Source organism: Schistocerca nitens, chromosome 2 (genome assembly GCF_023898315.1).
Source record: "Schistocerca nitens isolate TAMUIC-IGC-003100 chromosome 2, iqSchNite1.1, whole genome shotgun sequence".
Lineage (NCBI taxonomy): Eukaryota > Metazoa > Arthropoda > Insecta > Orthoptera > Acrididae > Schistocerca > Schistocerca nitens.
In genome coordinates this window covers 195,909,975-195,936,177 of record NC_064615.1, presented here as the reverse complement: position 1 = coordinate 195,936,177, position 26,203 = coordinate 195,909,975, and the positions used below count along the sequence as shown (strand labels likewise).

Below are 26,203 nucleotides of genomic sequence, written 5' to 3'. Positions count from 1 at the left end.
TCGCGGGCAAGTGCTCTATCATCTGAGCTACTCAAGCACCGCTCACGACCCACCCTCACAGCTTCAATTCTGCCAGTACCTCCTCTCCTACCTTCTAAACTCCACGTTCAAATCTCCCTCGCGCCCATTTATTTTTTTATAAAATTATAGACTGTCCGTCTGGTTGTAGCACTATACCCCGGCTTTCTGCCTTTTGTTTTCTAAGTTATTAGCGCTTATTTCAGAAACAGGACTTTTACATTACATTTATAAAGTTCTGTGGTCTTATGTTACGGAAAGGACGTAAAAATATTTGCACTCAGTAGTTGATAACTCAAAAAAATCCACAGCTCTTCTCACTAGATTATACCTAGATTTTCATTTCTTGGAAAATGTGACTGTGTGCAGAAGTGTTGTTTCAGAAATAAACGATTCATATACACTGAAATGCCAAAGAAACCGGTATAGGCCTGCGTATTCAAATGCAGAGATACGTAAACAGGCAGAACACGGCGCTGCGGTCGGCAACGCCTACATAAGAGAACAAGTGTCTTGCGCAGTTGTTAGACCGGTTACTGCTGCTACAATGACAGGTTATCAAGATTTAAGTGAGTTTGAAGTGGTGTTATAGTCGGCGCTCGAGCGATGGGACACAGCATCTCAATGTAGCGATGACGTGGGGATATTCCCGTACGATAATTTCACGAGTGTACCGTGAATTTCAGGAATCCGGTAGAACATCAAATCTCCGACATCGTTGCTGCCGGAAAAATAATCCTGCAAGAAAGGGACCAACGACGACTGAAGAGAATAATACAACGTTGCAGAAGTGCAACCCTTCCGCAAACTGCTGCAGATATCGATGCTGGGCCGTCAAGATATGTCAGCGTGCTAACCATTCAGCGAAACATCATCGATATGGGCTTTCGGAGTCGAAGGCCCGTCGTGTACCCTTTATGACTGCACGACACAAAGCTTTACTCCTCTCCTGGACCTTCTAACACCGACATCGGACTGTTGATGATTGAAAATATGTCTCCTGGTCGGACGAGTCTCGTTTCGAATTGTATCGAGTGGATGAATGTGTACGGGTATGGCTAGAATCTCATGAATCCATGGGCCCTGCATGTAAGCAGGGACTGTTCAAGTTGGTGGAGGCTTTGTAAAGGTTTGTGGCGTGTGCATTTGGGGTGATATCGGACCCCTGATACGTCTAGATACGACTCTGACAGGTGACACGTACGTAAGCATCCTGTCTGATCACCTGCACCCATTCATGTACATTGTGCATTCCGACGGACTGGGGCAATACCAGCAGGACAATGCGACACTCCACACGTCCAGAATTGCTACAGGGTGACTCTAGGAACACTCTCCTGAGTTTAAACACTTCCGACAGCCACCAATCTCCCCAGACGTGAACATTATTGAGCTTATCTGGGATGTCTTGCAACATAGTGTTCAGAAGAGATCTGCAATCCCGGATTTATGGACAATCCTGCAGGATTCATGGTGTCAGTTCCTTCCAGCACTACTTCAGACATTAGCCGAGTCCATACCACTTCTGCATGCCCGCGGGGCCCCTACACGACATCAGGTAAGAGTACCAGTTTCTTTGCCTCTTCAGTGTATATTCACACGACATGAAGGAGGGTCTTCATGAATTAGGAACAGTCTGGGTGAAGCAGCTAGAGACTGAGATAGTTTAAGAACAAAGCGAGATAAGCCGACGCTTGGGGTGCGATGCTGGGATCGCTCCCAGGTACAAGGGTTTGTTATGCCTGTAAAGCGCGTATCCCAATCAGTAGCATCCTGTCTGATCACCTGCATCCATTCATGTACATTGTGCATTCCGACGGACTGGGGCAATACCAGCAGGACAATGCGACACTCCACACGTCCAGAATTGCTACAGGGTGGCTCTAGGAACACTCTTCTGAGTTTAAACACTTCCGCTGGCCACCAAACTCCCGGACATGAACATTATTGAGGATATGTGGGATGCCTTGTAACGTGTTGTTCAAAAGACACCTCCACTCCCTCGTACTCTTACGGATTTATGAACAACCCTGCAGGGTTCATGGTGTCAGTTCCCTCCAGCAGTACTTCAGACAATGGTCGAGTCATTGCCACGTCGTGTTGCGGCACTTCTGCGTGCTCGCAGGGGCCCTACACTATATTAGGCAGGTGTATCAGTTTCTTTGGCTCTTCAGTGTACCTTGGACACTGGTGGTGAAACTATGGGTGTTTGCACAGGTCTACCCACCAACATGCAGAGAGCAGAGGCGTCCAGCAGTAGAAGGTGGCGGTCGTCCGCAGCGGACACCATACGTCAGCTGGAGCAAATCTGGCCCACCCTGACGTGGCCAGCTAAGCGTCTGCCCGTACTGGACGTGGAGTGCGGACCCGGAGACATCGTGGCCAAGGTGAGGTAGCCTGACTGTGTAGTTCCGACAGGAACATAAAATTTTGGTTGTTGACACAAAAAGGCGGTAATGTGCGCAGTATCTGTACTGTGCTACTGTAATATACGAGGGCAGTTCAATAAGTAATGCAACACATTTTTTTTCTGAAACAGGGGTTGTTTCATTCAGCATTGAAATACACCAGGTTATTCCCCAATCTTTTAGCTACACAACACTATTTTTCAACGTAATCTCCATTCAATGCTACGGCCTTACGCCACCTTGAAATGAGGGCCTGTATGCCTGCGAGGTACCATTCCACTGGTCGATGTCGGAGCCAACGTCGTACTGCATCAATAACTTCTTCATCATCCGCGTAGTGCGTCCCACGGATTGCGTCCTTCATTGGGCCAAACATATGGAAATCCGACGGTGCGAGATCGGGGCTGTAGGGTGCATGAGGTAGAACAGTCCACTGAAGTTTTGTGAGCTCCTCTCGGGTGCGAAGACTTGTGTGAGGTCTTGCGTTGTCATGAGGAAGGAGAAGTTCGTTCTGATTTTTGTGCCTACGAACACGCTGAAGTCGTTTCTTCAATTTCTGAAGAGTAGCACAATACACTTCAGAGTTGATCGTTTGACCATGAGGAAGGACATCGAACAGAATAACCCCTTCAGCGTCCCAGAAGACTGTAACCATGACTTTACCGGCTGAGGGTATGGCTTTAAACTTTTTCTTGGTAGGGGAGTGGGTGTGGCGCCACTCCATTGATTGCCGTTTTGTTTCAGGTTCGAAGTGATGAACCCATGTTTCATCGCCTGTAACAATCTTTGACAAGAAATTGTCACCCTCAGCCACATGACGAGCAAGCAATTCCGCACAGATGGTTCTCCTTTGCTCTTTATGGTGTTCGGTTAGACAACGAGGGACCCAGCGGGAACAAACCTTTGAATATCCCAGCTGGTGAACAATTGTGACAGCACTACCAACAGAGATGTCAAGTTGAGCACTGAGTTGTTTGATGGTGATCCGTCGATCATCTCGAACGAGTGTGTTCGCACGCTCCGCCATTGCAGGAGTCACAGCTGTGCACGGCCGGCCTGCACGCGGGAGATCAGACAGTATTGCTTGACCTTGCGGCGATGATGACACACGCTTTGCCCAACGACTCACCGTGCTTTTGTCCACTGCCAGATCACCGTAGACATTCTGCAAGCGCCTATGAATATCTGAAATGCCCTGGTTTTCCGCCAAAAGAAACTCGATCACTGCCCGTTGTTTGCAACGCACATCCGTTACAGACGCCATTTTAACAACTCCGTACAGGGCTGCCACCTGTCGGAAGTCAATGAAACTATACGAGACGAAGCGGGAATGTTTGAAAATATTCCACAAGAAATTTCCGGTTTTTTCAACCAAAATTGGCCGAGAAAAAAAATGTGTTGCATTACTTATTGAACTGCCCTCGTAGATCTATGTGCTAATCCACGCAAGCCACATTACGGTACGTGGCGTAGGGAGCTTTTGATAGTACTGTAATTAGTGGGGTTTAAGGCAGGAGGCTGCTGTTTAGATGTTTTCCCCGATTTCTTTCAGTCGCTTAAGGCCTGAGAGTCTACTGCGGTGGTATACATGCAACTTTAATATGCACAGGAAAGGAAATAACGAAGATCACAGCCAAAGGCTGCCCGCAGGTTTCTTTGTGTGGTCCAGAGCTTAGAAATATAGCACTGCCACCCATACTACAGAAGTTACACAATAGCGGTAACGTAAGACGACTGGTTAGCATTTGCAGGTGATGTGCTGCTCCTTTTAATTGGCTATTGATTGATAAAAGATACATATAATGCAGCGTTCGATGAGCTTGAAGGATAAAGTAGAAGTGATAAATTATTACCGCCATCTCACAAAGCCACGTCAAAGAGAACCTAGCAAGAAATCTTAAGATAAAATTAAACAATCTAACTACACTGACGGGAAAAATCGCAGCACCAAGAACGAGTTGTGCGACGTAAACGAAAGTTCGTAAGCGTATTTCTAGATCTCAAGGATGATGTCTATTCCAATTTCGCGCCAGTCACACAGTAGCGCTACTATGAGAATGCAAATCAGGTTTGCGTTAAATTCACACCGTAACGCTCTTGAGACTGGACATGGTGAGCTGATGTTAGTCAAGAATGCCTTTGAGACGACAAAGATGCCATTATCAGCACCTCACTGAGTTTGAAGGATGTCGTCTAATAGGGCTACGAGAAGATGGATGTTCCTTCTGCGGTCCTGAAGGAAGACTTGGCATCAGTGTAGCGGCTGTAAATGATTGCTGGCACAGGTACGTACGGTCGCAAGAAGTCCGGGCTCTGGATGGCACTATCGAGAGGGAAGACAATTGTGTTCGGCGTATGGGATCTAGCGCATCGTACTCCATCTTCAGCAGCAATTTGAACAGCAGTCGGAACCGCAGTGACACAACGAACTGTTACAAATCGGTTATTTCAAGGACAGCTCCGAGCCATACGAGGTGCGGCTAGAAAAAAACCGGACTGATGCTGGAAAAAACATTTATTTACAATTATTTACAATTTCATGTTATCTCCTTCAATGTACTCTCCTCCTCGGTCTCTACACCGCTCCATACGAATTTTCCACTGTTCATAGCAATGCTGCAGATCATTTTCGGTAAGTCCATACATTACTTCCGTCGCTTTTTCTTTTACTGCTTCAACAGTCTCAAATCTAGTTCCTTTCAAAGCTGACTTGACTTTAGGGAAAAGAAAAAAGTCACAGGGGGCCAAATCAGGTGAGTAGGGTGGATGATCTAAGATGGGAATGTTGTGTTTTGCCAAAAACGTCTTCACTGACAACGCACTGTGAGCTGGGGCATTGTCTTGGTGAAGGATCCATGACTTTTTTCTCCACAAATCGTTCCGTTTTCTCCGTACTCGCTCACGTAGGGTAGCCAGGACGCTAATGTAGTAATGCTGATTCACTGTTTGTCCCTCTGGTACCCAATCAATGTGCACAATCCCATTGATGTCAAAAAAAAAAAAACAATCATCATTGCCTTGAATTTCGATTTTGACATTCGTGCTTTTTTGTCGTGGAGAACCAGGAGTTTTCCAATGCATCGATTGGCGTTTAGTTTCGGGATCGTAAGTAAAAAACCACGATTCATCGCAAGTAATAACATTTTGTAAGAAGGTGGGATCACTTTCAATGTTTTCCAGGATGTCAGAACAAATCATTCTTCGGCGTTCCTTCTGTTCAATTGTGAGACACTTTGGAACCATTTTTGAACACACTTTGTTCATGTTGAAACTTTCATGAAGAATCTGCCTAACACTTTCCTTGTCAACTCCTGTTAACTCAGACACTGCTCTGATTGTTAAACGGCGATCTTGTCGAACAAGTTTACCGATTTTTTCAATGTTTGCATCAGTTTTTGCTGACAATGGTCTGCCAGTGCGAGTGTCAACACTGGTGTCTTCGCGGCCATCTTTAAATCGTTTAAACCACTCAAACACTTGTGTTCGCGATAAACAATCATCGTCGTACACTTGTTGTAACATTACAAACGTTTCACTTGCAGATTTTCCTAGTTTGAAACAAAATTTGATGTTAACACGCTGTTCTTTCTGTACACTCAACATTTTCCAACGCACAGACAAAACGTCAACTACTTAAAACAGACGCCACGGGCAGACTGAGTGCAGGAGGGAGATGAAACTCGAGCAGTAGGCGGAGCGAGAGTCACGCGACAGGCCACGCGACTTTCAGCCTTATTGCATTCATTTTATTGTTTCACCAGTACTAGTCCGGTTTTTTTCTAGCCACACCTCGTACTTCCTGTAGTGTGCATCCCATTGACCTCAAACCACCGCCATTTGCGACTTCAGTGGTATCTAGCGATAGCTCATTGGAGGGAAGCGTACAGTGGAAGTCTTTCGTGTTTTCTGATGAAAGCTGATTCTACTTGTGCTGTATCTGTGGTAGCAGAGACAGAACGCGAACAATATTCCACAATCTGTTTTTATTGGGAAAATATGGTTCAAATGGCTCTGAGAACTATGGGACTTAAAATCTGCGGTCATTAGTCCCCTAGAACTTAGAACTACTTATACCTAACTAACCTAAGGACATCACACACATCCATGCCCGAGGCAGGATTCGAACCTGCGACCGTAGCTGTCACGCGGTTCCAGTCTGAAGCGCCTAGAACCGCACGGCCACACCGGCCGGCTTTCCGTTGTTCCCTTACTTGCTCTAAATTACATACTTCCGTGAATTATTTGTGACTTGCTAGGGAAACCCGGAAGATTTATGTCGTTAGTGAGTGAGATGTCTGGTGTTCTTGACGTTTCTTCGGCGGATTCTCTCACATGGAAGAATCTAATTACGTGTTCATCCAGCGTAGAAAATTGTTCGACTTTTTGCCGCAAATATGGAGTGCTACCGGACAAGGAAAGAAGGGACTGTGTAGACTGTGGTGGTGCGAAGCGTGTAAAACTTCGTGAGAACAGTTTCGATGCTGAAATACCGTTACAATTCCATTGCGGACAGCGCGGAAAACGAATGAGTATCGGGAAGAATACATGGTTTGACTCTTCCAAATTATCTACCCAGACCACCGTAATGGACTTTCACATGACAACACGGACGACGAGTAAGGCAAGTCGTCTCCTTTGCAATCACAAGTATTTTTATAACACTCTTTTCTTGTCGTAGCTGTAGTGACCAACGTATCCATACTCATAATGCCCGCCATCAAAGTCTCATGATCGATTTACGATCGCACGTTCGATATGTTTCGATTGGACCCAGCGACTTCGATATGCAATCATTCTTATAAATTACCTACGCTGCTTATCACCCGCCTGTTCCAGTGCGCAACAGACACCCGGGATCTTTGTGAGAGTGCAGCAGAACTTCATGCGCCGTTCTCGTGGATGCATTGAGATGCGGTCGTCACTTTGAACAAATAGTATTAGCTACATGGTTGTTATGCTGTGTATGCCCATAACATCAACCAATATTTTTTTACTACGTGACGCTTTGGACTAGTGTCAGCTGCTGTTATATTTGCTGAAGATGACTATGTAATAGTTGAAATCTAGATCTATGGTGCTAAAAGGACGCATTTCGCGATCGATTGCTGTCCTTCTCTCCACTGTCTATATTCAACGATCAAAATGGTTCAAATGGCTCTGAGCACTATGGGACTTAACATCTGAGGTCATCAGTCACCTAGAGCTTAGAACTACTTAAAAGTAACTAACCTAAGGACATCACACACGTCCATGCCCAAGGCAGGATTCGAACCTGCGACCGTAGTGGTCGCGCGGTTCCAGACTGAAGTGCCTAGAACCGCTCTGCCACACCGGCCGGCTATTGGGAAAAAAACAATAAACAAGTACGTTGCTGATCAAGACAAAGTAGTCGAAAACAAAACACAAGTTAAGCAAGAAACGAAGTGCGGATCCCACTTCGGATCTTATAACAGAATAATAATAAAATAAAATGTTTTCCTCACAAGTCTCTCGCTCGAGAAAATCCACCACAGAAAAGTCAGCCCCCGTAGCTGAGTGGTCAAAGCGACAGAACGTCAATCCTCAGGGCCCGGGTTCGATTCCCGGCTGGCTGGGTCGGAGATTTTCTCTGCTCAGGGACTGGGTGTTGTATTGTTCTAATCATCATTTCATCCCCATCAACGTGCAAGTCGCCGAAGTGGCATCAAATCGAAAGACTTGCACCCGGCGAGCGGTCTACCCGACGGGAGGCCCTAGTCACACGACACGTACATTTATTTACCACAGAAAAGACGGAAACAAAACTACTAGAGAGTGGTCGGCATAGCACAAAGCTGTCAAGGGAGGCCAGACCACCGTTACACGACACTCTTGAGTCACAGTCCGAAGGTACCACTCCTGACGATCTGAGACTACCAGCAGACGAGGCGTGTGGATGTTGCTGCTAGGATCGCAGATCCCTAAAATTCGGGGTGGCGTGCCGAACTGCCTTCTGGTCAGCGGTGCGCCGGCTTATAAAGCCGGTTTGCGGATGGATCTTCTGGGACTATTTTAGATCAAGTGAGTGGCATAGGACAATAGTCTGCTTGTCGATCGCGATGTGTGGCGCTGCTGTTGATCCGCGATGCCGGGGTAGCGTCTGTTGGTTGAGACACGTGGCTGTGTTTTCATCTCCGGCAGCGTCCTCGCTCGTGCCGTAAACATCTGCTTTCGTTTCACTCACTGTTATGAAGGCATCCCGCATATACAGGGCTATTACAAATGATTGAAGCGATTTCATAAATTCACTGTAGCTCCATTCATTGACATATGGTCACGACACACTACAGATACGTAGAAAAACTCATAAAGTTTAGTTCGGCTGAAGCCGCACTTCAGGTTTCTGCCGCCAGAGCGCTCGAGAGCGCAGTGAGACAAAATGGCGACAGGAGCCGAGAAAGCGTATGTCGTGCTTGAAATGCACTCACATCAGTCACTCATAACAGTACAACGACACTTCAGGACGAAGTTCAACAAAGATCCACCAACTGCTAACTCCATTCGGCGATGGTATGCGCAGTTTAAAGCTTCTGGATGCCTCTGTAAGGGGAAATCAACGGGTCGGCCTGCAGTGAGCGAAGAAACGGTTGAACGCGTGCGGGCAAGTTTCACGCGTAGCCCGCGGAAGTCGACGAAGTCGACGAATAAAGCAAGCAGGGAGCTAAACGTACCACAGCCGACGGTTTGGAAAATCTTACGGAAAAGGCTAAAGCAGAAGCCTTACCGTTTACAATTGCTACAAGCCCTGACACCCGATGACAAAGTCAAACGCTTTGAATTTTCGGCGCGGTTGCAACAGCTCATGGAAGAGGATGCGTTCAGTGCGAAACTTGTTTTCAGTGATGAAGCAACATTTTTTCTTAATGGTGAAGTGAACAGACACAATGTGCGAATCTGGGCGGTAGAGAATCCTCACGCATTCGTGCAGCAAATTCGCAATTCACCAAAAGTTAATGTGTTTTGTGCAATCTCACGGTTTAAAGTTTACGGCCCCTTTTTCTTCTACGAAAAAAACGTTACAGGACACGTGTATCTGGACATGCTGGAAAATTGGCTCATGCCACAACTGGAGACCGACAGCGCCGACTTCATTTTTCAACAGGATGGTGCTCCACCGCACTTCCATCATGATGTTCGGCATTTCTTAAACAGGAGATTGGAAAACCGATGGATCGGTCGTGGTGGAGATTATGATCAGCAATTCATGTCATGGCCTCCACGCTCTCCCGACTTAACCCCATGCGATTTCTTTCTGTGGGGTTATGTGAACGATTCAGTGTTTAAACCTCCTCTACCAAGAAACGTGCCAGAACTGCGAGCTCGCATCAACGATGCTTTCGAACTCATTGATGGGGACATGCTGCGCCGAATGTGGGAGGAACTTGATTATCAGCTTGATGTCTGCCGAATCACTAAAGGGGCACATATCGAACATCTGTGAATGCCTAAAAAAACTTTTTGAGTTTTTGTATGTGTGTGCAAAGCATTGTGAAAATATCTCAAATAATAAAGTTATTGTAGAGCTGTGAAATCGCTTCAATCATTTGTAATAACCCTGTATGTTGTGTTATGCGGGATGCCGACATCGCACGCAAACGAGACCGATGCTATAACCTCGGTGCCAGTGATGGCCCTGTGTTGGTTGTATGAAGGTCACTTGAGAGCCTCCAACCCCACTGCCTGTGTGCTACACATTTGATCTATACGTTGTGGTATGGTCTGGGGTGCGACTTCGCATGACAGTAGGAGCACTCTCGTAGTTATTCCACGCACCCTCATTGCAAATTTGTACGTCAATTTGGTGATTCGACTTCTTGTGCTGCCATTAATGAAGAATGTTGTTTACCAACAGGATAACGCTCGCTCACAGACCGCTGTTGTAACCCATCTTGCTCTACAAGTTGCCTTGGTCTGCTCGATCACCAGATCTGTCTCAAATCGAGTATGTTTGGGACATCTTTGCATGACAACTCCAGAGTTATCCGCAATCAACATTAGTTGTCCCTGTACTGATCGACCAAGGGCCACATGCATGGAACTCCATCCAACAAACTGACATCTGGAACCTGTACAAGACAATGCATGCATGTTACCATGCTTGCGTTCGAGATTCTGGCGGCTACACCGGTTACTTATGTACCAGTATTTCACTTTTACAATGGTTTATCTCACGCTGACATCAACCCGTGGTCCTGCAATGTTAACCACTTAAATATTTTACCTAGACAAACGTTTTCCTGAAATTTCATTACTGAACATTTATTATTTTTTGATGTTGCAATTTTTTTCCCGTGAGTGTATTAGAAGAATATGAATATTGGAAAGAATAAGAGATAACATGACTATTACACACATTAGTAATGAAGATATTTTACGTCTGCATCAAAGTCTCATATATTTGTATCTAAAATAATTCACATTTCTGTGTCAAAAACCGTTTTGTTCTTGGATATTGTTCGTTTGGAACTGACTTATGAGAAATTTGTGTTTTTGTAAAATATTTTGACATAATATCTGTTACTTTTTTCTGTTTATAATAGGTCCTCAGATGATGGTTAATCCCAAAACGCGTCATTACTGTTAATAAACAAATTCAGCGGAAACCATGGACTGTTTTTAAGAAACGAAACAGTCTTTTTAAATTCTTTCCAATTATCATGTTCATAATGGCTAAATGCCTATAAAAGGAATTTCAGTCTAATTTAGAATACTAGAAGAAGCGCAGTAACGAGGTGTCGAGGACCATTAATGAACGAACGTCGTAACTTTTCTCATTATGTAGAGGAGGCTCGGAGGAAAGGTATTAACACGATGAACAAAATTATAACCATAGTAGATAGGCAATTTAGACTTCCTTTGAAAACAATCAGAGCAAACCACCAGTATATATTGACGGAAAAAAATCGCAGCACCAAAAAATAATTAATGTAGAGTAATGAAATTTCGGGAGTACATTTATCTAGCTAACACATGTAAGGGATTAACATTGAAAGATCACATGTTAATGTAAACGCGAGATAAGTCATTGCAAACGAAATACTGGTAGATAAATAACCGGCCCAGCCGCCAGAATCTTGAACGCAAGCATGCAAACGTGAATGCATTGTCTTGAACAGGTTCCAGATGTCAGTTTGTGGGACGGAGTTCCATGCATGTCGCACTTTGTCGTTCAATACAAGGACGGATAACGTTGGTTGTGGATGACTATGGAGTTGTTGTCCGATGATGCCTCAAACATGCTCGACATGCTCGATCTCAGACAGAGCTGGTGATCGAGCAGCCCAAGACAACATGTCGACATTGTGCAGAGCAAGATGGGTTACAATAGCGGCATGTGAACGAGCGCTGAGCAACATTCTTCATGAATGACAGCACAACAATTCGAATCACCAGACTGACGTACAAATTTGCAGTCAGGAAGCGTGGAGAGTGTTCCTGCTGTCATACGAAATCGCACCCCAGACCATACCAACAGGTGTAGGTGAAGTGTGTCTGGCACATAGACAGGATGGTTGCAGGCCCTCAAGCGACCTTAATCTAAACAACACACCGCCATCACTGACGCCGAGCGAGAACAAGGCACAACAGACCTCCACCCTGCCCTCAAATGAACTCTCACTCGATACCACAGAAGTTGCAAATATCGGTGGTTTGCGGTCATGTGAATGCACGCTACAGGGTGTCTGCCTCGGAGCTGTCCTTGATGTAACTGGTTTGTAACAGTTCGTTGTGTTACTTTGGTACCAACTGCTGTTCCAACTGCCGGTGCAGATGCAGTACGATGTGACAGTGGCATACGCGGAACACGGTGGGCTTCCCTCCCGGTAGTGCCACGTGGTCGTCCGGAGACCAGTCTTCATGCGACCATACATTCCGGTGACACCACTACCAACAGTCATGTACAGTGGCTGCATTCCTGCCAGGTCCTTGTGTAATATCGCAGAAGGAACATCCAGCTTTTCGTAGCCCTGTTACGCGACCTCGCTCAACTTCAGTGAGTTGTCGATAATGGCACATCATTTTTCAGTTGTAGACAGACGTGTACCAGCTTTCGTTTACGTCGCACAACGCCTTCTTTGTGTAATGATTTTTTTTCCGTCTGCGTATATTAGAATCAGTCATAGGACGTGGCACGGTGTTTGGGCTCTTACAAGGGAACCTCCCCATCGCACCCCCCTCAGATTTAGTTATAAGTTGGCACAGGGATAGGCCATGAAAAACTGAACACAGATCAATCGAGAAAACAGGAAGAAGTTGTATGGAACTATGAAAAAAATAAGCAAAATATACAAACTGAGTAGTCCGTGTCCAAGATAAGCCACATCAAGGTACGTGTACACTGATGAGCACCGTGGTCCCGTGGTTACCGCGAGCAGCTACGGAACGGAAGGTCTCTGGTTCAATCCTCCCTCGAGTGAAAAGTTTTAATTTTTTATTTTCAGACAATTATCAATGTTCATGCACTCAGACATGATCAACTTCGCTCTCCAAAATTCCAGGACATGTTCAGATTTGCTTGGACACATGCAGGATTTGACGGTCTACACACGGAAAAACTTGAAAACGTTAAAAACGTATGTTTTGACAGAGCACAGGGAAAACTGTGCGACTGTGAAACTTGCATTCCGGTGGTCTCGCGGTTCTAGGCGCGCAGTCCGGAACCGTGCGACTGCTACGGTCGTAGGTTCGAATCCTGCCTCGGGCATGGATGTGTGTGATGTCCTTAGGTTAGTTAGGTTTAAGTAGTTCTAAGTTCTAGGGGACTGATGACCACAGCAGTTGAGTCCCATAGTGCTCAGAGCCATTTGAAACTTGCATTCATTTGTTGCAGTTTATGTGGCAAACTCTTATGTCTTCATCACTTTTTTGGGAGTGATTATCACATCCACAAGAAAACCTAAATCGGGCAAGGTAGAAGAAACTTTTTACCCATTCGCCAAGTGTGCAAGTTAGGTGGGTAGACAACATATTCCTGTAATGTGAAGCACATGCCGTCACCAGTGTCGTATAGAATATTTCAGACGTGTTTTCCTGTGGAGGAATCGGTTGACCTATGAATTTGCGATCAAATGTTTTCCGTTCCTATTGGAGTGGCACGTCCTTTCGTCTACTAATCGCACGGTTTTGCGGTGCGGTCGCAAAACACAGACACTAAACTTATTACAGTGAACAGAGACGTCAACGAATGAACGGTCAGATCGTAACTTTGCGAAAATAAAGTAAGTAAAATTTTTACTCGAGGGAGGACTCGAACCAAGGACCTCTCCTTCCGCAGTTACTTGCTCTAACCACGTGACCACGGCGCTCCTCAGCTTACACCGTCCTTGATGTTGCATATCTTACACTTGGACTACTCAGTTTGTATAATTTGCTTATTTTTTCATAGTTACACACAACTTCTTCCTGTTTTCTCGGTTGATCTGTGTTCAGTTTTTCAAGGCCTATCCACTGTGTCAATTTATAACTAAATCTGAGAGGGGTGCGATGGGGAGGTTCCCTTGTTAGATTGCAGATTGCGGAGCCAGCTTCAGTAGTCAGAAGAGTTCAACAAGGAATGCTACTAATTGTAAGATCAAAGGGCGCCTAGAGGACTACCCCGAATAACACATTGTTAGTAACTTTAGGAATATGCCCACTGGATTTGGAAAGTAGAAAATGGGGAGTAGTTTATTAGTTAAAGAAAGGCAACCAAAGGGAAGTACGAAGGATACTTGGAATTGAGGCCAGTACAAAAAAGTTAATACAAGATCGCATATTGTAACTGTGGCAAAATGAATGGCAGTCTTCAGGCACTGGAAGGAGGACATACGAGTTAGTGTCTAACATCAAGGACAGACTGAAGATGAGATGTCTTCAGCCGTCGAGTGGACTGGTACAGTACCTGACTGGTGACGGGCAGAGCTACGTACCTGTACAAAATCAAAAGGCAGATTAATGATAGTTGCGGCAATGTGTGCTGTGAACTCCAGAGCACACGTTGTGGTACTGCGCGCTCTACGAAGATGCAGCGGGTAATTGTTGCCAGGCGCCAAGGACTTTTTAAATTTGTGGTGAGGTATTATGGGACCAAACTGCTGAGGTCATCGGTCCCTAAGCCTACACACTACTTAATCTAACTTAAACTGCATTACGCTACGGACAACACACACACACACACACACACACACACACACACACACACACACACCCATGTCCGAGGGAGGACTCGAACCTCCGACGGTGGGAGCCTCACGGACCGTGACAAGGTGCCTAGACCGGGCGGCTACCCCGCACGGCTGGCGTTAAGAACGCTGGATTCCAGAGCAGCACTGCAAGACGTGCCAACCTGGTGCAAAATGGTTCAAATGGCTCTGAGCACTATGGGACTTAACATCTGTGGCCATCAGTCCCCTAGAACTTAGAACTACTTAAACCTAACCAACCTAAGGACATCACACACATCCATGCCCGAGGCAGGATTCGAACCTGCGACCGTAGCGGTCGCGCGGTTCCAGACCGAAGCGCCTAGAACCGCATGGCCACTGCGGCCGGCCAACCTAGTGCATCTTGGACGACACTTCAGCCGCGGAAACCAGCAAGGCCAAGTAAGACATCACAAGGCACTCACAAGGGGACCCTCCGTACTATAAATCACGGATTTTGATGCGCTTCAAATATGTTGTAGAGGCACTTACTCTGAGTACCTGGCTATCCGGTTTTTTAGCGACGGGCCTTAGTTTCTGAGAAAATCGATTTTCAAACTCATTGTGCGTTTTGTATATCCATAAGATTTCACCGAATCCGAGCAAGTCAGCATAGTGCAGCGGTAAAGCTTCGCGGCTATCGTACTGGAGGTACCGTGTTCGAATCCTGCTCGTGTACTTCCTTTTTCTTTCTTTTCAAAACCAACCGAATTTTTCAATTTTATTTCGAAGAATATCAACAAACAGTGTAAGGTGTGCGAAATTATAAAGCTATATTCAGTTATAAATTTTTTCTGTCATACAATACTACAAAATCCTATTTTTCATCGTCCACATTGCTTGATGTGCCAGAACAATATTGTGGGTTAGACTTATCATAGAAACAACCGAAGCACAAATTTTCCCAGCACCACGCGTATTTTATGAAAGCAACCGTCTTGCAGGCACACGGTTTCTTCATGAGCGATACCGGGAAACACAATTCTTTTGCATTCAAAAAGATTTCTCTTTCATCCAGTAATACCTGTGCGAACCATGCCTATCTAATCGTGCTTTCAAAATTAGGTGCGCTTAATTTGATGTAGGATTAGCGAATGTAATTTAATCGAGTCTTCCCTAGAAGCGATCTCTCTATTGTGTTTCATCAAGTTGGGAGCATTCTGAATAATTTTCGTGAAGATTTTCACCTGTCGGTAAAAATAAACATTGCAGGGCTGGCAATAAGGAGTGCACTTTGGTGGGACCACTTTTAGAGTGTAGGTGCTCGCTTTCCTTTCATCAGTGAATAGATGATCGTGTAAAGTTGCCCTCCCCATTAATCGATAATGCAGAAAAAAAATTTCTGTCCCACGTGTGAAAGAATTACAGAATGCAAATTTCTTTGTACACCAATTTCGTGAACTTTATAACGATATGTTTACGTAAAGTGTATACATAAACATACAGTTATAAATGTCCCCGTTCGTAGTCTCTAATTATAACAATATGTTACTTTTGTGCTGTAACATATAGCTATAATCAGCGGTGGAAACATATTTGCGAACGCCGACCGTCTGCGGCTGTTTCTTGTTGGATCGTCTGATCAGTCGGAAGTTGCATTGCAGAGGAGAGTAAATGCCTATTCAAAATATAATTATTTTTGGATAGCTCAACATGAATTTCCTAAGGGACCGTAGTTTATCATGCATTTACCAGTAGAATATGGCGCGGAGAAAATATTTCGCCGCATGCAACTTCCGTCCGAACTCGACGAAAGAATTCGTGACTGTGAACTCTCTATTTGGCAGAAACATATAGAAAATTAAATAATTTCATGAAGAAGTGAGACATAGATTCTATAGTAAATGAATAGTCCATACACCAGTTCCATTTAACTCTGAATTTATGGCAATTAATAGACGAACTTACACTGCAATGAAGAAATTAACATGGATGCCGTTTTGACTGGCACTTCTCTTAATGAAAACAATTCCTTTGACGTTTTCACATACACGTCACACAATAAATCTACTGCTAGGCACTTTTAGTATTACACATTTACTTTACACTAGAACAATATTAATTTTGACAATAATAATACGGCGGCAAGACATGCGCGTCCGACACAAGTTACAGGAGACAACAGAAGAATGAGTAACTGTTCATCGAGAATATCTCGTACCTCTAAACAAAATGTGTAAAAATGTTCTTCTTCTGTCCGTTTTTCGCGCCGCGGTTTTCAAAGTCAATAACTCACAGCATCTCTGACGGCGCTTCGACAATAACAAGTTACATCACAGGTCGTTCACCTTTTACATTTTCGCAACATTATTTGCTAACTGTAGCTGTTGCCGAGCGACTGCTCGATTAATGAATGATTTAAAATGATAAGGCAATCACATAATGTTACATTGCCTTCCATGGGAATCTTGGAAATCAAGGAGATTACCAAGATTCACATGTCGCCGTTAACATTATGGGATTGAGTACTTTACAGATTTACATTGATCAAACACAGTATTCCTGTCATTTGATTATTAGGATTACACAAATATGGTGATCTCTCATTCATAGACAAAGTCAGTTCTTAAGGTAAAGATACACAAAAAAATTTAAAATCTAAGACAGTAAATCTACGAAGTTTACAATTATACTCATTACAGTCTTTTTTTTTTTTTTTTTTTTTTTTTTTTTTTTTTTTTACAGAGTTCATAACGACCATCTTTGTGGCCTCAAGTTATTGTCCAGAGCTCATAGGCTCTTTGCTCCTGAAAGAAAACACATAGGATTCATCTTTTTATACACACATAATTCTCACACATGGAATTTCTCACACGTGTCCATTTTTATACACATATACTTCTCACACATGGAATTTCTCACACGTGTCCATTTTCCATTGCTCACTAGTTGTTATAATTTTTACGCTTTCATTGTTTGTGTATTGACAGGAAAGTTAAAATTTGATTCTTCTCCAGGTGAAGCTTATGCCTTGAGAAGTTGGATCGCTACTTTGCGGTCTCCGAGTAGAAAACTTTTCATCAGCTCTGGCGGGCGAGTCTCACTCGCACGTTACGTACACACGTTACATGTAACAAAAAATATAAATAACCATTAGTCTAAAAACTAAGCTTAAATCTATTTTAGGACTTGGGATTCATAGGAATTTGACTTTGTCACAATTCGCGTGTGGTTTGGCTGTTCGCATTTCATCCACAGGATATAACATTAGCATAGTATGTGATATGTTGTGAACTCATATAAGAGTCTTTTATTTTGGGAGCGGCTTTCATGGAAAGTCCGTTTCGTCGAACTGTAGCGGGAGTGCTGTGCAAGTACATCACTTTAAATTTAACGCGTTTGTTGCGTCGATGGACGTTGACACAGGCTGATTGTTAGAGCTGAATCACAACTCGAGGCGCTCACCAGCCTCCACGCGGTATTTCAGCTTTTCCGCGCACGGTTCAGTGAACACGTTGCGTCGATGGTGTTGTGGTTTTTTGTGGTTTGCTGAGCTGGTGTGGAGGGACGAAGATTACCAGGGACAGAGACTCCATTGAAACCATCCCTGTCTCCACATTTTCCAGCCGATTTTGAAGATTTTAAGGTAGGCTAGCGCTCGCACTTTGCAAAGCAGCTAACACACTTGATTTCCGATGCACTGCACGTAATCACATCACCGCCTTCGGTTATACAACCGGACTATCATTGTCCGTCGGCCTATCTGCACGTTTAACACTTTTTATCTTCATCGTGAATGAAATTATCACTTACTTATAACAACGATGCATTGCTTCGTGTCTGTGGCAGACTTCCACAGCATTTTAAGCCTTCACTTATACACTACTATGTACACAATTTTTTTACAGTTTATAATCAAATAGTTTGTCTCACTTTGAAGCTTGCTAATTGAGAGCTTCGATTATCATGTCCATTTCAATTTCTGTTACTTTGTTGGTAACTATCTTTAACATTTCGCTTTACATTGTTCCTCATCTTTCTCTAAGACTAATTATTCTTTTAGTTCACAGTCACAATACATTAGTTTCTCCGATCTGTTAGCAATTATTATTATTTTAATTCATTTCAACCGTTCTTTCTATTTATTAGATTCATTAAAGTTATCACTGTCATTTCAACAAAAATTCTCTTTTTACTAGATGTGAGGATCAATCAGTCACATTTGATCGCCCTCTCACATGAGAACAGAACACCATTCAAGAAAATATTCAAATTCCTTATCGCGATCTCGGTTTCCGTCTCGGATTGACTTTAAAAGGAAAAATAAAGACATTTCAAAACTAGCTTTTCCCGATTTCGTTCACGCGTTTCCTTTTGAAAATCGTATGCCAAACCAGCCTTCCACGTCAACCGCATTTCTCAATCTGTGACGTCAAGTCTACGGGACGGGTTTAGGCGGGTTAGGGTATTTACACAAATTCAGAAGAAAGACATAGATATAATAGTACATAGAAGAAGAAATCTAGCAAACAACTCCTTGTTCCTTATGACTTAGAAATTAATTTTCCTTTGCGCCGTACGTCTGCGTACGCGCTCCAATTACAAACTAGCTACTTTGTTTTGCCGGCGGTTTCATCGTCATTTTATTCTCGCCTTGACGCCTGCTTGCGCTACACTGCATTGGCCTCTATATATGACCTTAAGTCATAATTGCTTTGTCCTTGCCACTTACGCTCTTATACTTGGTATTTATTTCACTTATGGCTTTGAATGTATCTGTCCTGCGTATTGCAATTACAATTAATGCTACTTTGTTTATCTAGCCGAAGGATAGCGCTTTCGTGGTGATGGTGGTACTTACAAGTAACTCACATGCTTCGTGAACATTACGTTATTTTATTGCAGAGATGAACCTGTTCCAGATTTCTATGTACATTAGAACTTAATCTAGACATAGCTGACTTAGAAACTAGTTACTTGTTTTCCTTTTTAGTGGGATCAGGAACCAATAATTGTCAAGCGACCCTTGTCCTTGACGAAAATAAATTTCGTTTCTGGATCATTGCTCCTTGAACTTAAAAAAAAAATTCTTACATACTATGTTTTATTTTCACTTCTTTAGCATTTCATATCGCAGAAGCCGGCTTGTTAGGCACATCCTTCGCTTTATATTTCATTTTTCTCTCTTAAATATTATCTCCTTAAAACTAAATCTTAAAACTAGAGTTCTTGGAGTTGATCACTTTCTTTGTTAAACAAGAATTTGTTTTTTTATTATTTATCAGCTTGTCTGTACTTAAATTATGGCTCAAGATAACATATTTTAAATTCTCTGCTGTATAGCAAGATAGACTCACTGTCGTGTAATTTATTCTAAGCATTTTTTTTTTACGAAGTCAGATCAGTTGTCACTTAGTCACTAGCGGCTAACCTTCTCTTGCCATTATAAAGCTTTCCTTTTGACTTATTCTGTAGCATGATACTTTTTAAGATCAGAGTGATGGTATAACCCTTTTATTTTTCCATTTGCTGGATCAGAAATCAGATAACAACCTGTATGCGGTATACGAAGGATCTCGTAAGGTCCCTCAAAAAGACTTTGCCATTTTCGATTTTTGCGTAAGAGCAACGATGGTTTAAAGTGTGTTTTTAGCAAGACCTTTTCCCCTACTTTATAAGTTAACACCTTATTAATATGTTTGTCATACGCCTTCTTGCGTAAATTGGCTTGGGTGGTCAACGTTGTTAGAGCTTGTCTTATTCTGGCGTCTAAACTAGCACTTGTGTTGTTACACTTAGGAATTGAATTGACCCATTCATTTTTCTCTTGGTCAGAAGACATCAACTCACTCGGAGTGAAACCAGTGGACAGGTGTGGTAGATTATTCACAATTTCCTCGAAAGGTGACACAAAGTCAACCCAGCGAGTCTGCTGATTTGGTATATAAGTACGAATAAAACGATTAAACTCCTTGAACACCCGCTCAGTCGGGTTCGACTGCGGTCTAAACTTGGAGATAAGGATTTGCCTAATTTGATGACTAGCAAGGAAAAGTCTCCATCTTTTGCAGACAAAGTTAGACCCATTGTCTGAGAGAATTGATTCAGGTTTTCCGAATCTAGGAAAGTAGTCACGTTCTAAACGATTGATGATTAGTTGAGTATTTGCAGATCTCATAGCGTACAATCTCAAATGTTTGGTAAATAGATCAATGACAGCTACAAGGTACCTTATTCCTCCACGACCTCGTGGGAGGGGTCCTGCCAAATCTATGCCTAGGGTTTGTCTAGGTTTCTCTGTGATAATAGGATTCAAAGGCAGTATATTCGAAAGATTAAAAGGTTTTGCCTTTTGACAAATGATACAGTGTTTCAAGAGCTTGTGAATTCTGCTATGAAGGTTAGGGATGTAGCAGTACTTTGCTATTTTACGCTTACACTTTTCTGGACCAAAGTGTCCCCACGAAATATGTGTATACCAGAGTAAGTGTTCTACATATTCCTGCGGAATGCATACTAGCCAATTTTCTGATGACAGTGATGTTCGATGGAAAAGAACTTGATTATTGCACATGCACATGCACATGCGATGGGTAGGATTAGTTTCGAGGATCTGTTTCACACCTCTCCATTTTGGATCAGTTTCCTGCAATTGGACAATCTGGTCACAAAGATCAAGAAAATATTTCCGATGTATTGGATCCTTCATCAATAGAATTCTGTAATTTGACATTTGTTCCAAAAGTTCAGTACTGTCCGAAGAGCCTTCAGGCATGCGAGATAGAGCATCCGCAATAATGTTATCTTTGCCTTTTATGTAGATTATTTCGAAGTCATATTCCTGTAAGAAAAGACACCACCTCGTTAAGCGAGGATGTAGGAGTTTACACGTCATAAGAAAACTAAGAGCCTGATGATCAGAATAGACTTTGATTTTCTTGCCATTGATGTAGTAGTTGAATCTCTTGAAAGCCCAAACTACTGCAAGAGCTTCTAACTCCGTAACAGAATAGGATCGTTCAGTTTCTGTAAGAACCCTACTAGCAAAACTAATTACTCTGATGTCTGGTTTTCCATTGGTTTCATGGATCTGGAAGAGACATGCGCCTAATCCCTGAAAACTTGCATCAGATGACACACAAAATTCCTTATCCATATCTGGATGATAAAGAATGTTGCTATTTAACAAAGCTTCTTTGATATCGAGGAATGCCTTTTGACAGTCGTCAGTCCAATTCCACTGAGTATTTTTCTTTAACAATTTCAATAAATCAGGGTTGTTCATTACTTGCTTTGGTAAAAATCTTCTGAAGAATGAAGCGAGTCCAAGATAACCTTTAAGTTGTCGTTTTGAAGATGGGACAGGAAAATTTTTAATTGCACTTAGCTTAGCCGCATCAGGACGGATTCCGTCAGATGAAATGACGTGTCCTAAGAATTTGATTTCGGCTCGGCCAAAGTGTGACTTTTGCAAGTTGGCAGTGACTCCATATTCCAGGAATCGCTGAAACACTTTCTGTATTAGTTCAACGTGGCCTTCCCAGGTTTTAGTGGCAATTAAAAGATCATCAACGTAGAGAGTGACTTCATCAATAAGATCTGGACCAAGAACATGATCTAAGGCGGAGATGAATACTCCAGAACTAACATTCAATCCAAAAGGCATGACCTGAAATTGATAGGATCTGCCGGCGAAGATAAATGCCGTATATTTTCGTGAGTTAGGATTTAGTCTCACTTGCCAAAATGACATTTTCAAATCTATGCTACTCAAATATTTAATTCCATAAAATCTCTGGAGGTGTTCTTCAATCGCTTCAGGTCTCGTTCGTACTGGCACAACAATTTTATTTATGTTTCGTGCGTCAAGTACGAGTCGTACGGTGTTATCCTGTTTCAAAATCGTCAACAACGGGCTACTATATGGTGAATTAGAATACTCTATGACTTTCCAGTTCAACATTTTCTTAATTTCATTACGAACTGCTTCCCTTCTTGCATACGGTATGGGATATGTCGTCCGACAGAAAGTTTGGTGCGGCACCACTTCCATGGTATATTCATAGTCTTTTATAATACCGGGTCGTTTTGAAAACACGTTGATATAGTGTGATAACAAATTGAATAATTCCTGTCGCTGAGGTTCGGATAACTCTGTTGATTCTGTAGTCTTATTGGTTATTTCCTGCTGAGAGGGTAAGTCACTGACTGTTATTGTATCATTAAATGTATCACAGTTACCATAAAACAAATTGAAATGATTACGACAAGGTTTTCTGCCTATCCTTTGTAATCTAATGCTATTACAAGTGCCAAAGTTTTTTACTCTTTCTTTCACTAACTCCAGTGCAACTTCTGTTTGCTGTACTAACAGTGTACAAATGCCTATATAAAGATCTATTCGGGCTCTATATCGTCGTAGAAAATCCATTCCCAAGAGACATGGCACTGCCAAATTCTTGACAACGAGGAAAATACATTTTATGGGTATTGATTGAATCTCCAGTGGTACCCAAGCTTGTATACTGACCTTTTGTGTCTGGGAGCCGATGGCTCCTGTTATTGAACATCCTTGGACGGGTAATGTTGGAATTTTAATTAATGTACTAATTTGCTTATAGAAACATAAGGACATAGCATTAATATTTGCACCTGTATCTAGGATTACAGTCGTCAAAATTCCGGCTATAGGAAGTTTTGTCATAGCTTGCACTTGGTCATCTATCGGTTCATCACCGTCAGTCGTCTCTTTCTCTTGTAATAATTCTTGTCTCATGTCAATCCCGTCATTGTATCTCAGTACAAGTACGTCATGGTTTGTCTCTCCGTCGAAGTGGTAGCCCCCATTCTGTCTCAGAGCATCATTTAGGGAGTTTTCAGATGCTGAACTTAGTTTTCCTGTTTGTGTGGTTTTGATTGGCCTTCATCATTCGAAAGTTCGACCAATCTGACATTGTGAGAACACTGAGGAACAAAATTACTGTTATGCAAAAACCTCGTGTCAAAATGTTGCTGCGTCTGTTCTGGTGTCGAATACGTGTTACTGTCTTCCGCGTTTGCGAAAAATACAGGGGGATTGTAATGCCTTCGCGGGGTCTGATGATTTTTATTACTATTATGATTTCCGGAATTGTTACTGTGAAATCCACCTTCACACTGTGGTTTTCCGTTAAACTGTGTGTTTCTGTACCTTCCCTGCGCTTGATTTTTACTAGGCGCGGAGTTGTATTGGTATGAGTGGGCGTTATCAGCTGTTTGTTGTTGCCCGTAATCTGAGTGTTGGCTGCGCGAGTACGGTGCATTCCATTGCGATCCGCTCTGCTGTTGCCAACCTTTTTGACTGAAACCGTTTCCAAACTTCTGCTTGTACGATTGATTGCCGTACTGGTTACCAGTCGTGTTATACACGGGATTGAATCGGTTGTGTTGATTATGTCTATTCCTTTTGTGCGGATACCCATTGCCTTTATTTCCGTTTTGCCAATCGTTACTATTTTTTGAATCGTTCCCTGGCTTTTCATAGCCGTTACTGTCGTAATGTTGTGGCCAAGAATTGTGCGGAGTATTCCGCGGTTTGTTAGCTCTCATGTCCACATAGATCAGGTCTAGGGAATCTAATATCGACAGAAAGGTATCTGGATCATCATCTGGTATGGCTATCAGCTTTTCACGAATCGAAATGGGTAATTTAGACTTGAGAATCATAATTACATCTTTACTATTGATAGGGTTATCCCAATACCTAATTTTGCCAAGATATTTTTCGAAGTACTTTCTCAGGCTACTATTCCTGGGGTCAAATTGTTCTGCATTATAGACTTCTTTACGAAGGCGCTTCTGAACACCTTCGCTCCAAAATTTGCTGAGGAAACAGTGCTCAAACTCCTCATATGTTCGACACTTATCAACCATTTCTGTTCCCCATATTGCCGATTCGCCACCTATATATCCGGTAACAAATTGGATACGCTGTCTATCAGTCCACGAATTTGGAAAAATGCCGGAGAATCCACGAAGAAAGACAATTGGGTGGATATTTCGTTTTTCCGGGTTAAAGGTTTGAAAAACTCGATGCTTTATCATGCTTTCTTCCTTCATCATTTTTACTAATGAGTCAGATTCTTGGTTTCGTTGACTAACTGGAATATGTGGTGGTGAAGTGTGTTCATTAGATACAACAGGTATTCGGAATTGCCGAAATAATTCATCTTCTTCCTCTGAGGCTAAAGAGTTAGGATAATTCGGTCTCTGTATTCGGGAACTACTACTCACTTGTGCCTTCAGGTTATTTAGCTGTTCCGTTACCTCTTGCTTCCAATTTGGTAATTCTTGCTGAAGGGTACGCCTAATGCTACCGAGTTCAGACATAACGGTATCTCCGGAGCTTCCAGGAGCTGACAAGATACCAAGAGTGGTTGCTTTCACCGTCTCTACTAGGTCTTTGTTAAGTTTATCTTCGACAAATTTGTCCTTTCCAGCAATCCAGTTCTCATACTTTTCTCTAAATTCTCTCTCATGACTATCTAGCCTCTCCTTTACTTTCGTTTCCGTTTCCAGAGTCAAATTTGACATTCCGTCAGTTAGTTTTTCTACCTGCGTAGTTACTCTGTCTAATCTGTGATTAACCGTGGTTACGGTGGAATCAAGATTCTTGGTTGCGTTTCGGATGTCAGCTGTCTCGCTTTGCATGGTAGCTAAAGTGTCATTCAGTTCGATAATTATTCCACTTCGCATTTGAGAAACAGCATCCTTAACTTGCTTTGCTACTTCTTTGGCTACGTTTTCTCTAACAGTTTTTATTTCTTCGCTTACTGTAGAAAGTTTATCTTCAAGTGAGGCTAACATTTGTCTATTTTCGTATTTCAAATCATCTTCAAGTAAGGCTAACATTTGTCTATTTTCGTCTTTCAAATCATTTTTAATGGAATTCACCATTTGGCGATTTTCCTCTTTCAAATCATTTTTAATGGAATTCACCATTTGGCGATTTTCCTCTTTCAATTGGCTATTTCCGTCCTGCATCATTTGACTTATTTGACTCAGTAGCTGTTTGAATACATCGTCTGTCACTACCCCTGAATTGCTTTCACCTGCCTCCCTTGTAACCGGTATATGGCTACGGCTACTAGTGGCAGAAACTATGCTGGCATTGTCTAGTTCAGTACCGGTAACATTATGGTGTGAGGCACCAAAGTCCGTAAGATTTCCCACTTCACTTTCTACAATTGATCCAATTGGTGTCTCAGCCCTACTAATTATCGTGCGGGACCGTAAGCGACGCGACACTTCACTCGTTTCATTCTGTTCATCTGAATCTAGTGATGACATTTTATCGTCTGCCATAGCTCACTTATTTACAAACAGTAAGTCAATGAAGTTCGTTTGAGCTACGGGTGTCAGCTGTCGACAGAGATGTAATTTATCGGTTGCGAGTCGGTTGTCACTGCTACGTCACAAGATCGGAATGTCGGGAGATGCACGTCACGAGAACAAGAGACTATTCTGGACCGTAAAGAAAGTATGGCTGCACACTGTTCAAAATAAATGAAAACTAAAGCCGGTCAGCTCCGTGAACAGGCAGCGGACATTTAAAAACAAATGATATGCAATACACAACAATGGAATTTAAACAATACT

General features: G+C 42.8%; 1 protein-coding gene across 1 annotated transcript in view; it reads left to right on the top strand.

Moving 5' to 3' along the window:
- Positions 1–2,219: 2,219 nt before the first annotated feature.
- The window catches only part of LOC126234918 (uncharacterized), a 128,572-nt gene continuing 104,588 nt past the window's right edge, over positions 2,220–26,203 (top strand). The window contains exon 1 of the mRNA XM_049943658.1: positions 2,220–2,405. Coding sequence (XP_049799615.1) covers positions 2,220–2,405 — 186 coding nt within the window. The remainder of the gene's footprint in view (positions 2,406–26,203) is intronic.